Source organism: Rhinichthys klamathensis, unplaced genomic scaffold, assembly GCF_029890125.1.
Source record: "Rhinichthys klamathensis goyatoka isolate OS25496 unplaced genomic scaffold, OSU_Roscu_1.1 h1tg000243l_1, whole genome shotgun sequence".
Taxonomy (NCBI): Eukaryota; Metazoa; Chordata; class Actinopteri; order Cypriniformes; family Leuciscidae; genus Rhinichthys; species Rhinichthys klamathensis.
In genome coordinates, this window is record NW_026606765.1 from 1,992,501 (window position 1) to 2,007,423 (window position 14,923).

The following is a 14,923-nucleotide window of genomic DNA, read 5'->3' on the forward strand; positions in this document are numbered from 1 at the left end:
TTTCTGACGCCTTTTCTCAACAGCTGCGACAGCTGTTTTCAATCCACGCTGCCATTTCTCACGATGCAGGGCCTGTTCCTCCCAGCTTTCCGGGGAGATCCCGGTGTTCCTCATATGTCTTTTTAGGGCATCTTTGAAACGCAGTTTTTGACCACCACGGCTTCTTTTGCCCTCTTTTAACTCTGCGTAAAAAACTGCTTTGGGCAGTCGGCTGTCACTCATCCGGCGCACATGTCCAGCCCATCGCAGTTGTGATGATGTAATAAGGGCTTCAACACTGACAGAGCCAGCTCGTTGGATTACCTCTACATCTGCGATTCGATCCTGCCATCTGATGTGTAAAATGGCACGTAGATGACGTAGCTGAACTCGTGTGAGTATTTTGATCTGTCTGCTGTAGAGCGTTAAACACTCGGTGGCATAGAGCAAGCAAGGAAGTACAGCAGCATTGTAGACTTTCACTTTTGTGCTGTACGAGATGTCGTGACAGCTCCAAAGGCGCTTCTCGAGAGAGCCAAAAGCCTTGGTAGCAGACTGAATTCTCCTCTCAACTTCCAGATCTGAGGAGTTTGTGTAGGTCACTGTACTGCCAAGGTATGTGAAGGCCTTGACAGATTTCAGGGGCTCTCCATGTACCATCACTGGCTGTGGCTCTCTCATATTGTTGGAACCCATTGGGGGTGGTTGATACAAAAGTTCGGTCTTAGAGATGTTAATGTTCAGTCCGAACAAATCTGCTGCCCACGAAAACTGGTTTACTATATGTTGCATGTCCTCAGCGTTGTTAGCCACGAGAGCAGAGTCATCTGCATAGAGCAGCTCCCGGATGCATAGTTCTCTGGTCTTGGTGGTTGCTCTAAGTCGGGCTAAGTTGAAAAGCTTGCCGTCTGTCCTAGTGCGAATAAAGATCCCCTTGTGCAGATCAAGGCCCATTGAATCTAGCACAGCTGTGAGATATAGCGAAAAAAGCGTCGGTGCAAGCACGCATCCCTGTTTCACACCATGGTTAACTTCAAAGGCTTCACTGGGTTCCCCACCAATGAAAACCTGTCCTTTCATCCCTATGTGAAACTGCTTGATGATGTTGACAAGCTTCTCGGGGCATCCATAGATCTGTAAGACTTTCCAAAGAGTTCTTCGGTCGACCGTGTCGAAAGCCTTTGAAAAGTCTACGAACACCACAAAGAGAGACTGATGTTGCTCCACTGCTTTCTCCTGTAGCTGCCGTAGAGTAAAAATCATGTCAGTGGTAGATCTTCCCGACCTAAAGCCGCATTGACTCTCTGGTAGGACTTGCTCGGCGATGTTTTTGAGCCGACTGAGTATAATTTTAGCCAGAACTTTGCCTGTTATGGCTAACAAGGAAATGCCTCTGTAATTTCCACAGTCTGCTCGGTCTCCCTTTCTCTTGTAGATTGTGACAACCAGTGCATCCTTGAAGTCCTGAGGTACACACTCATGAACAAGGCAGCTGTTAAAAAGTTTCAGGAGCTCGTCTCTGAGTACTCTTCCTCCTTTCTTGAGCACCTCTGAGGGGATTCCATCTAGACCTGGTGCTCTGTGGCTTGCTGTGGCATTTAGGGCTTTCTCAAGCTCTTCCATAGTGATCTCAAAGCAGAGGTCATCACGACTCTGGTGTCTCTTTAGCCATTTACAGGCATCTGGTTCAGCGAATACTTGCTGATTTAGCAGATTACAGAAATGCTCTTTCCATCTACTCTGAATCTTATGTAGTTCAGTGTAGAGTTTTCCTCCATCTGCTGATTTGACAGGTGCCACTGCATTGCTCCTTGGACCATAGATAGCCTTTAGTCCTGTGAACAATCCATGATAGTCATGGTTGTCAGCCATGCTTTGCAGTTTTTCTGCCTGCCTACGCCACCAGTCGTTCTTTATTCGCCTCACCACTCTCTGTACTTTGGCCTTGATCTCAGCAAAAGCAGCCTTACTCCTATTAGAGTTTTCCTGCAGATGTCGCTTATGCAGGAGGTGCTTTTCATCCAGCAGCTTCTGGATCTCCTCATCATGTTCCTGAAACCAGTCAGGTGTCCTACGCTGTGGGTGACCTAAGGTCATTTCTGCTGCAGAATAGACTGCCTTCTTCAGTGCTTGCCATTGTTCTTCAATGTCCTCTGATCCTACTGTTTTGACTTTTGCACCATTTACTGCAGATGACACAGTTTCAGCCAGTCTTCTGCAGTGCTCTTCATTTGCAAGCTTTCTAAGGTCAAATTTTTTAGGGGTTGTGCCATTAGTTTTTCTCCTTGGCACGGTTATCTTGTGTCTGATCTGACACCTCACAAGGTAATGGTCAGTCGAACACTCCGCCCCACGCATGACCTTGGTGCACATGATCTCATGAAGCCCGCTCCTACGGGTAACAATGTAGTCTAGCAGATGGTAGTGTCCAGAGCGTGGGTGTTTCCATGTGAAGAAGTTCTTATCTGGCTGTCTGAAGAAGGTGTTCGTGAGACATAGCTCTTGTTGAGCACAGAAGTTAAGCAGGAGGTCTCCGTTGGTGTTCTTTTTACCTTTGCCAAACTTTCCAATGATTCCAGCATAGGTTTCACAGTCACTTCCCACCCTTGCATTGAAGTCACCCGCAACTAACAGCTTGTGTTGCGGGGGGACTCTGCTTACAATCGTTGTCAGCTCCTGGTAGAAAGCCTCCTTTTCCTCATCTGGGTAGGTCATGGTTGGGGCATACACATTGACAATGGTCAAATGCCTGTCGTTCTCAATTGGTACACATATAACCATCATCCTCTCAGAGACGGATGTTGGCAGATTTGTCAGCTTAATCTTGTTGTCGACAGCAAAGGCCACACCAGCGTCTCTCCTTCCCTCTGTCTTCCCAACCCAGAAGAAGGTGTAGTCTTCCTCTTGCACCTGACCCTGACCCTCAATCCTGGTCTCTTGAAGGGCAGCAATGTTCACTCTATATCGTTTTAGTTCTTTTGCAATCTGAGCTGTTCTCCGCTCAGGTCTGGAAACTCCGTCTAGCATAGTGCGGACGTTCCATGACGCAACAATCAACTTTTTAGTTTTTCTGTTTCGACCGCTAATGTGAAGTCCCGCTGGTAGCGGTAAACCAGCCAGGATGTGTTCTGAGCACGCTTTTTTTTTACCCCACCTTTTCTAGGGGCTTCCCCTTCTGGGGTAGGCAGTGCTTTCCCTAAAAAGGGCTGCCCAGACGCTCACAGTGCTGCCTCAGCCCACTGGTGCTCAGGATTCAGTGATGCTGCGACCATCAGCTGTGAGCCGCCTGTGTGCAAGGTTTCCGCTATCAGCTCCCAGCTACTTCAGCCTGCTGATGTTTCGTTCCCCCCATCGCCACAGGGCTTCTACCTACGCCTCCAGTCAAGACGCCTTGCACAGTGAAAAAGGCAGTTGGCGTCGTGCCCCCACCAGACTGCCTCTCTGGGCCTTCGCGCCGGTTACCACGTGGTGCACAAAGGTGCAACAACAAGGTTGGCGAGGAGGCTGCCCCGCAGTAGCATCTTACTTGCTGTTGACGCCATCCGTTGACCATAGCTGTGGTTCTTCCGCATACCATCTTGTGTTTGCACCATTGACTCAAACTAGTGAGTTCCTCGCTGCTCACACCAACCGGCACCCTGCTGCCAGTGCCTAAGACACCCTAATCCCCTTGAGGGGGGGTCTGCTCGGTTTTATGGCGCCGACCATGCACTCGCCAGTTACAGAGTAGGTACTCACGGCTTCTTGTGCGCATTTTATAGGTGTAAGCTGGGTGTAGCTGGCCCCACGCACAGCCTCCCCACTCTGCCCGGATGCAGTTTAACGTCTATGCCCAGGACGCCCAGGATTAATTTTTTTTTTGAATTATTTATTTATATGTTTGTATTGTATAGTGTTATGAATGCTTTGGCAATGTAAAGATTTCTTTCACCATGCAATAAAGCTATTTGAGTCTTGAATCTTGAATCAGACAGACAGACAGACAGACAGACAGACAGACAGACAGACAGACAGATAGACAGATAGATAGATAGATAGATAGATAGATAGATAGATAGATAGATAGATAGATAGATAGATAGATAGATAGATAGATAGATAGATAGATAGATAGATAGATAGATAGATAGATAGATAGATAGACACAGACAGACAAGACAGACAGACAGACAGACAGACATGTGTTTGTGTGCACTAACTTTTGCATTTTGGGAGAGGGTGAGCGTCGATTCGCTGCAGACGGGCTGAGCCTGTAGGAGTCGGAATCCACTGCCGGTTTAGGAGAGGAGGAGGGGCCTGATGGAGAGAATGGGAGTGGCTTCGGTTAATGAACGGACATCATAGAGCTTGGACACATTTGAGTGGAATAGAACAAAATTGAATTGAACAAAATTCATCTTGCATGACAGTCCCAGAGACAGGCACTGTAAGACAGTATAAAAATGTTTTTATAAGAAGGAAAACAGAAGTACCCTTTATATGGTATCAGAGACACGTAAAACCAATTGTTTGGCTAAAAACTATTGCGTTGATGAATCTCACTGCCAAGAAAGTACTTCATTACAGGCATAACAACATACTGGTCATTCACTTGTTACCACACAAATACACACAGACAAATCAAACACACACACACACATACATTACACACTCATATATAAACACAGAGGGCCCATTGTGAATGCTGGCTGTTCTGCCTGAAACTTTGTGGGCACAGGAATGTGTAACAGGGGCCTCGAATGGAACTTTCAGTAACTGTGTGTGCGTGTGTGTGTGTGTGTGACTGCCGAGAAAGTCTGCTCAGTTTCCCCCTGAATTTTGTCTCCTCTGCAAATTCTGAAGTCTCACGAACAAAGGATGCATCCAAAATGCTTCATTACCTCCTTACACTGTTTCCCTGCTCTCTTGACCAAGCGCCGTCCTGCTCACTCAGTACACGAATGGCACACGGTCACATGCAGTTTAGTGTGCTATTTGTGTGCTTGGATCGTGAGCTAACTAGAATGATCGCAAAGCATATTTTTTAATGTAACTCTGTTGAGCACTTGACAGACTTTGTCAAGGAATGTTACACTTTAACCTCTATAAAATCCACTGTGCTGCTTTACAGTGTGTTCTGGCCCTTTATATGACTGGTGAACATGATATGCAGACAGCACTATTCAGGATTTGAACAAACCTCTAACACTAATATTAAACTTCAGCATGTAACTCAATGTCCTAGCTGCATCTTTTGAGCTTTTGAGATGAATGAAACTTCAAATCACGTGGCTTCTTGAGTCTGTAAAACACCTCTCATCAAGCCACAATATTTGAGGTTTCACGCATATTTTCATTCATTTTGTGTCATACACACCTTCATTCAGCATGACCTAGTTCCTAGATTTGGTCTTTCAGAGAACGTCTCTATTTCTTGCATGTCATCTGAGGTTCAAACCGCACCTGGCTGACTAACCGGCCTCATGTTTGCAACTGCTGATAGTTCAAACAGAGGTAATCTCAAAGAAGAACTCCTAAAAAACTGATTAAAAAAACAAGGACAGCCTAGATCGGGTCAATTTGCCGTAACTTAAAGTGACACATTGCACTGTACATTGGTTAATAATTTGCTTTAAACCCAGTTTCCAAAAGTGTCACTAGATCTGGAGCAGCAATCAACAGTGAACGAATGGGGTTGTTTTCCCAGCAGGCATTGCAATTTGAGTGAAACCTGTAATGATGCATTCAGAGTTAAAGTGTGTGTGCTATGCATTGTTTGAACAAATCGGCTAAACATATGGTACACTGACAACCTATGGTCCACGCTATTGCTAGACCGAGAAGTCTAGACTGTTCAGAAAATATATGTCTGTTATGTAACATTCAATACTTTAGCTGGGATGCATTACTGCTCTATTGCATAATACATAGCCATATTTTAAATAATATAGGCCTAGACTACCAGGCAAAAGTTGGACACACCTACTCAGTCTTTATTATGACTATTTCCACATTTTAGAATATAGTTTTCAAAATTATGACCAAATCCAAAATGTCTTTTATTTTAGCTTCCTGAACATTCTGGACATTAACTGAGCTTTATGAGATGAATCCTGGGATTATTTTTAAACAGTTTTGAATAAGTGTATTCTGAACACTTGCGGTCATACAGAAATTAAATGAAAATATAGCTGCAAACAGCAATTTAAGGGGCCAAGAGCCAAATATCAGAGGAAAAATGATGAGCAGCGAGCATGAGACTAACTGCAAAAATGAGCGAAAGGCATTTGGAGAGGATTTTAAGCAAAATGAAAACCCATAAACACAATTGACTTACAATGTGACATAATTGCTTATTACTTTTGACCAATAAGTGGCGCTGACACTGAATTTATTTGGTGCGGTCAGTGTTGGGTGGCAATGGCACGCACCAAGTTTGGTCTCAATATGCCCAAACCTTGCAGAGATGCAACCTTAGATGCAAGTAATGTACATAATCCATAACTTTTTGCCACCAAGGTCTGAAGATGATCCGAGAATAGAATTTGCTGAAAAATGTACCAACGGTCTATATCAGATTCGTTTTTGTGTGTTTTTCGTAGAATTAATTTGTGAGTTTTCGAAAATGGTTTGACTAATCAACTTGAATTCCATGTTTGTTTTGTTTTGTTGTCTGCATGGACTGATTTGATGATTTGATTTGATTTTCATGAAAACTGGACAAAGGGTCTAAAAGGAGTTTGAAAAAGAATTCAAAATGGCGGACATTTTTTCCATTGGTGGCACTAGAGGGATTGAGTTAGAGACTCCAAAATTGCTGTGGTTAATGTTCAGACTGTCCTCTATTTGTGTGCAAATTCAATCAATTGTCTACAATCTTTTTATATTGACTGTCTAAAAGTCATATTTTTGCATTCCCTGCATGTTTTGTTGTTGTGGACTTTACAAATAAACACTGATAATGCAGGGCTTTTAAATATTAACCTTTTTTTAGAGAGAATTGTTTCCTGGTCCACGTTTGGAAACAATGCTGCATAGACTTTGTACAGCGAGACTGGGGGATTACCGTACAGACTGTGTACATTGGACTTACACAAACTTATGAGGCATTACAAAACAAACACACTCACTTTAACATCAGCAGAGGAGTAAATGCCTTGACAACCAAAGTCTCATTCTCACACACACACACCCTCTGACTCTTCATATTCACACCAAACAGTCATTATATAAAAAAGATGTGACAAATTCCAGAATAGCACATATTCGCACTGACACGTACACTCACAAACAGTTACAGACAACTGCAAAAATCAAACACCACAGCAGAGCAGAGAGTGTGACTCAACCCAAAAGATAGAACTGTATTCTAGGTGATCGGCTACTGTCAATTTGTCAAGCCACCAATATGTAGAGCTTAAAACGAGCCTTGTGCCTCAAACATCACACATATAGGCCTACATTGACACACACACACACACACACACTGATTAGTGCACTGCTGAATTTACAGTGCCATTTCAAAAGAAATAATAATCCACCACATCACAAAATATTGATAAAACACATCTTTTTCTACGAAGTTGTATTCGCAGGTCGCATGTAACTCGACGTCTCAGTTCTCATTCTGTCCCCTAGCTTGTTTCTGCCACAGAATAAAGAACTAAAAAGGTAATTATAACTTTTTTCTCACAATTGCGAGTTTCTATCTTGCAATTAGGACTTTATAACTCACAATTGTGACTTTTTTCACAGAACTCTGCATGTGTATATGGTCAGGTCAGGTGTTGAAAATCTGAATTCCGAAATGTGGTCAAATAAAGTCAGATTTGTGAGATATAAACTTTTTTCTGTAGCAGAAATAAGCTTCCATAATCTTCCCTAAGATTGGAAAATATTCAGCGTCACTGCTCCAATTCAAGATTCACTGTTCTTTTTGTTTAATCCAAAAAAATGGGGAAAGATACACTCTCAGAAGAAAAGTACAAAAGCTCTCACTGGGACAAGTACCCTTTAAAAAGGTTCTAATGTACCATTTAGTTTCTAATATACACTTTTGGTACCAATATGTACCTTTATGCACTCTTTAGATACAAAGGTGTACCGTTTGAAAGCCCCAGTGACAGCTTTTGTGCCTGAGAGTGTAGGTCAGATTCACGAACAAATGATCAGAATCATACCGCACTACTAGAGTAGTCCGATTCTTGAGTAAAATACTCTTATTTACTGGTTCTTTGTACTGAATCTAACTTATATTGTGCAACCACAAATGACTCTTACGAACTGGTTCTTTTAATGAATCATTTAATAAAAGGTGTGTTCGCCTTGAAGTGGTGCTGCGCAGACCGATCGTTGTCAAAGTACGGCGAGAGCAAAAGACGCCTCTGTATGTTTTCGAATCGCTCCCACGGTACTTTGACGTCATACACTGATCGGTCTGCACAGCGGCGCATCGAGTTGAACACACCCGAAAGACTCACCGATTTGACGAATCCTTCACTGACAGAACGCTGTGCGAGCGATTACTATCTAAACGAGCTGCATGTTATCATTATTTTCAATGACGTGCTCGCTAATATGTGACGAGGAGCTTTTCATCTTTTTCGTCTATGCCCTTTTTATCTACGAACACAAATTCACATTGCAGATCCAACATTTAAAAGAACTGTTAGTCAAATAGGCAATAAGAATCATTGCGAATCAATTTAAGATATAATAATAGTATCATGCGGAATTTAGCACACATTTTCTTCAGATGTTTCTTCAGAAGTTTCTAGTTTTATCTTCAGCAGAGTCAAGTAAATGTATTTGAATGACAAAATAAATCAGGTTTGCTTGACTTTACGCAAATATGAAAAGGCAGAATTAATTTGTTCAGCCACTTAAAACACCTCTCTCTGGAAAAACAGGTGAGGCACTATGCATAATACAATCATTAACCATGTTACATAAAATGCAAAATATGCTGTTAGTAACAATTGCCTACCTCATGCCTAGGACTTCACACAATGTTGGGTTCAATGAGAGAACCAGTAAATGGAGATCTGCACACCACAGACCTTTTCTGGTGAGACTAAAATATCTAAAACAATGTTTTGCTGAATTGCTTTAGCAGTTCATGTGTCACCATTGAGAGAAACAGAAATGCTAACAGAGAGCTTTCTCCAATGGTCTCTTGGACTTTATACTGACCTTATTCAGAGCAGCGCCATGACAGTTATTAAAGCAAGGCTGTAAGAGACAGACTTACCGTTTTTCAATGGCATCCACTGTAAAAAGCTGTATACAACAGCTCTAAGATCACTTATAATTTCCCACAGCTCATGTTTGGAGTTTTTTTTGTCAACTGAAATTTCTTGGAAATATATTTTTGCAGTGTTTCGTCAGCGGAACGATTCAGAAACTCATTAAATTACAGTACAACCCACTGAAGAGATGGGATATGTCTATCCCTCTTCATTCCTGTTAAGAATCAAAGATGGCGCTGCTGTGAATAAGGTCTATTGACGTGGAGGTGCCATTACACAAAATCAAAGGTCTTCAGTTGTAGCAATACCTAATACACATTTGTCAACCAAAAGCGACTGATAATAAGATGGCTACTGAGATAAAGTGAACTTTCATGTGATCTCAATATAGCTGCAACCATAAAGTGGGACCGTCCTTACAACAGCTTTTTATAGGCCACTGATCTCAGCATGAGGGTACTTTATCCAAAAGACTTGGCCAAAACTACAATTAATTTCACTTTTGTGTATAGAAAAAGCAAGAGCCATTTGAAGCATATGGAGAGAATATGTCTGACTCATTGCGACGTGTGTAGAGGTGTGCTGATGAAAGTGATTTCAGTTTCATTGTTTATGGGTTTACGTCCGACTGTCATGACAATAATAGAGCAGGTCATCTTTCAACATCACAGTTGCATCTTCAATCCTGAAATCTACAAAGCTCAAACTCAACAACAGAGTCGCAAACAAGGAAATCACAATGTGATTTTGTCATTCAAATTTTACAGAATGGTCAATTTGGTCTCAGTAATGCAAATACACATGGCATTCATAAATATGCTCATGAAAACACGCACACATGTCATTCCTAGAACAATTAAACACAGTGAACGATTAAACCTGTTTCTCGAGTTTCGACTGCTTTGAATTTTACCTCAGGGCAAAATCATGTGCTTTCAGTCTCTCTCTCTCTCTCTCTCTCAGAAAATCTCTAGGATTAGTGCTGGTGTAAGCCATTAAAATACTCTAAATGTTTTTTGGATCTTAGGACTATAGGATTTGTTTGACATTGCTGTCACTTATTATTTGCATCAAAATGAAAAGAATCCATCAAAGAAATGTCAAACTTATTAAGTATGCACCAGCCTCTTAAAGCATGGTTTTAGTGTTGTTACTATCAGGGGCGTAGAATTTAGTAGGGACGCTAGGGATGTGTCCCTACCAATATCCAGTGACACTGATATATCCCTAGCAATATTTTCGATCAAAACTTTAAATATATTAAATATTGATGTCCCCGTCCCCACCAATTTCAAAATCAAACCTACGCCACTGGTTACTATTGTAAAACTGCTGTTAAGATTTCATTTGAGGTTTTATCTTCACTCTTAAAAATAAAGGTTCCAAAAGGGCAGTTTTGCAATGATGACAATAGGTTGGTTCCCCAAAAAACCTTTCATTAAACAGTTATATGTTTGTTTGTTTTTTACCTTTTTCGATTTTAAAGAAACTTTTGCGTAATGGAAGGATTCCATGGATGTTAAAGGTTCTTAAACCATAATTTTTAAGAGTTTTGCACAGGTCACTGAAGTAAGATGTAGAGGGTTAATTCAGTTGAGCTAGACTTCATAAACCATAGCAAACTGTTTTACACCATTCAGGAAACTATTAGAACACCCTGTTTAGACCCATTTGCTAGGTAATGATAATACAGCAAACATATCAGTTTCAGTAGCATACATTGTGGTCCAAAACCAGTATTCAAACAATGTAGCCTACGACATAATGATGTTGAAATGAGAGATGTTACTCCTTCAAAACCAATTGGACACTTTTGTTATCATGGTATCATGATGACTGTCAAAAAGTAGACTAATTCACATATAAATGAATATACAATCCACACACACACTAAGAGTTAAAGTAAAATCAGAAATGCAAATGATTCTCACTTTCTTGTTGTTCTGAAGATGAAGACAGCTTTTTCTTTCTCATTGAGCGGTAAAAGCGTGAATTCCTGCGAATTGGAGCTCTTGTCAAAGTCTCGTCATCTTCATCGTCATCCTCGCTGGGCAGACGGGCCACTGGCGTCTGAGTTTTGGCCTGGACCTCTTGAGGTTTATGTCCCCATCTCATGCGGAACAGGGCTGTCATCGCCATCCGCTATCTGTAACAAGATCCAGCCGTAATCTCCATCGAACTTGCACAGGAGGAATTCCAATCCAGACTGGATCCAAACGGTCAGGCTCCCAAAGACACAATCCCACAGTCACAGAGTTATGCACGCTTTCTAGATAATCAGCTCTCTCATTCTTCTTCTTTCTCCTCTTTTTTCTCCCTCTGCCTGAGGGGTTGGCCTGTTGTTAGTGACTTGAGAAGTTTAAAGTCTGTGTTTCTCTCTCGCTCTCTGAATCCTGTCCTGTCTCACTAACCTGTCCTCTATGGCCCTGTGTCAAAGTTCTCACCCCCTCCCTCTCATTCATTCTCGCCGGTCCAGCCTCCCCGTCTCTCTCCCGCCCTCTTTTCCTTCCCTATCTCACGTGCATTGCCCTGTCCTCCCCTGGGCGCATAACTTCTTGCCCCATGCACGTGCGTATAAAACAGGTAAAGTCAGTCATGTCAAACAGCACATCTTGTATTTTGAGTTGTCAGTTTGCTAATGAACATAGACACCTCACCCATGATGTCTCATTAATGACACTTCAAACAACATGACTGTGACTTCAGTCACACTTGGAAAGCACGTCTTTCCAAAGGCTGTGTTCATCTTGATTTGTGTTTTGTATGGAGTATCAAGACTTTTGTCTTCATTTTCAAAACAAAACAAAACAACAACTATATATATATATATATATATATATATATATATATATATATATATATAGACATGACATGTGGAAAAAATATGTAGGCTAGTGGCCACAAATTAACAATTTGTTCACATGACTTACTATGTCAGCATCTTTTACTGATTCATTCGTTTTAAGTAAAATCTGCACACAATATAATCATTTCTTCCCTCATTTTACAAAACCGTGGCCCTGTTGTAATAATTTGTTTGATTTTTTAACTATGGGCCTATTTATTTTTGTCCACATGTCATGTGCGGGGCTCCATAACATTTTGTAGGATTATATATTTTTTAAAGAACTTGATTTTTTTGAATATATTTTGATGTTTATTTTACTTTGGCAAATATTTTTTATTATTATGCATAAATCTAATAAAAAAAATAATAAAAAAATTGCCAATGGGGTAAGAACAACTATTTTACACAATTTTATCAACTAAATGTATGTTTTTCCTGGAAAACAAGACAAAAATGCTGATTAAAAATAAAATTTTCTATACTAAAATTACACACACAAAAAACGTACATGTTTGACAAAAAAAAAAAAAAAAAAATATATATATATATATATATATATATATATATATATATATATATATATAACCAGTATTGTTTTAGTAATATTTATAGTATTTATTGATATTTTGAGTTTTTATTTTAGTTTCAATTGTAATTAATTGTAAGTTTTTATTAGTTATTATTAAATATCTCTTATATATTTAATTTATCTTTTATTTCAGTTTTAGCCATTTTAGTCCTTAAACTTATTTTATTTTAGTTAGTTGCCAGAGCAACATTTCTAATTTTCGTTAAAGTTTTCCATCTAATATTTATATTTGGAGTTATTCCAGCTTTATTTCAATAAATGAAAATGGTTTTAATAGTTTTAGTCGTTAACAATAGCAACGCATACTCACCGCTGTAGTCATCATTCTTTGTAACACCCTGTTCTCTACAGTCAGCTGACTACTCAGGGTTAAAAAGCTCTCTCTCTCTCCTGCTATAGGCCAAAAACATTCTAATCCCATTGTGCTCCTGCTGATTAACACGCATTGACACGTACAAAAGCATGGACACACACACACACAAAGAGAGAAAGAGAGAGAGAGAGAGAAAAAAAAAACATGAAATAGGTTCCAAGGTAGGCTACTACAAGCCTTGAACAATTTATATTACAGAATTTTTTATCGCTTCTGCGTAGCCAAGCGAACCGGAATTATCAATAAATCACAAACATTGACAGAAATGCAATCCTAAAATGTCCATTAAAGCACAAAATGTAGACACACGCACGTGAAGTAACATGCAGACATCAATTAGGCAGGCCTGTCATGCAAGCTTTAACAAAGAACAGAGAAACGCCTCCTCCTATTAACTAGTCAAGTCAAACTTCAGTATTACATTACAAGGAGAAAGAGAATGCCTACCTGGGAGAGAAATAAGGATTATGGGACTTCGGTGTGTTTCTAATCTAACCTGTGGGGCCAAAATTGCTGAAATATGTAAGTTAAGTAAATCTGTCAAACCCAATTTGGAAAAAGTTCAAAAGTTATTATTTAAAAATATAAAAATGTGTTTAAACCGTTTCTTTTTAGCAGTAAGATTTGGATTATCCAAATTTTAGATCTGTTTTAGTCATTTTTGTCCTCGTGTAGATAGCTAGTTGAATTTGTGTGTGTGTGTGTGTGTGTGTGTGTGTGTGTGTGTGTGTGTGTGTGTCGGAGTATTCAGGGGTAGGGGGTGTATAAACAAAGCCTTCTGTCGGTATTGAGTTTTTGGGATGGAATGTGGATTTGCTGAATCCTGTGGTTGCGTAACGCCAGTGTGACAGGCGCTCCTCTCTCTTATAAACTTCACCTGTGAAGAACAGGTGTGCCGCTAGATGAAACACCGCCCAGCCTTGTCTAAAGGATCATCAGCAGTGCGATCGAAGTCCGTGTGGCCTGTCGATAAGAGTTTTACCTCTAGAATGCTTATTCATTAACTGTGTGTGAACAAATATTGTTTGTGCAGTTGCTCTGGTCTTTCGTATATCAGTTGCTAACATATGTTAATTAATTTTAATTATTTCATATAATTTTAAATATTTAAGGATGGCTGGAAAACGAGCTGAAGATATGCAAAGTTGGGACTGGGAGAACAGCTAAGTGGTGGGCTGTTTTTTATAAGCAGGTTCATGTCCCAATTCGCATACTAACCGTCCTAAATAGTATTCGAAATTAGAATTAGTGTGTCCCAAATCATAGTATGTTGAAATTGGTGTGAGCCTGTGTGAGTGAGTGGAGGCGGGGCTCATTTGCATATTCATAGAACCGTATACTAAATGAGGCAAGGGTGTAGAGTTACATTCAAGCTATTTCATTTGAAATTAATTCACAAAAGAAAAAATGTTAAAGGAAAAAACATGACAAATATGTCATTTTAGTGATCAAAGATGAGTTTTAAGGGGATATCTAAAGTTTTAAGATATCACAGGCGGGCGACGTATGGAAAGCCTGTATAAGCGTGATCTCATTCAATAGAAACAGCCATAGACATCTATGAATTAGAAATACAAACACGGAAAATAGTGTTAAAAACTACAAACATGGCGGATGTGTGAGACCGACGGTTAAGTAGAGAGGTTTAAATAAAGGGGTTTGAGTGATTAATAATCAGTAGCCTATCTAACCTGATGAAAATATATTTATTCAATGTTATCCACAACATATTTAATCTGTAACAGCATTGTGAACTTTTATTCATTAACTTCTAAATGCATCATTATGTGAACACATGAGGAGAGTCTCTGCATGAAAGACCCACAACTGGTAGATCAAAGTGCTACTATATTTCTCTCCGATACAGGAAGTTAAACTAAATTGAATGTGGAGAATTTTAATTGTTA

The 14,923-nt window shown here is 40.2% G+C and overlaps 1 protein-coding gene across 1 annotated transcript in view; it reads right to left on the reverse strand.

Moving 5' to 3' along the window:
* Positions 1–11,626, reverse strand: part of ngef (neuronal guanine nucleotide exchange factor) — a 33,140-nt gene extending 21,514 nt beyond the window's left edge. The window contains exons 1-2 of the mRNA XM_056265967.1: positions 11,138–11,626; positions 4,179–4,275 (exon numbers count right to left, since the gene is read on the reverse strand). Coding sequence (XP_056121942.1) covers positions 4,179–4,275; positions 11,138–11,345 — 305 coding nt within the window. The 5' untranslated portion in view covers positions 11,346–11,626. The remainder of the gene's footprint in view (positions 1–4,178; positions 4,276–11,137) is intronic.
* Positions 11,627–14,923: the final 3,297 nt, after the last annotated feature.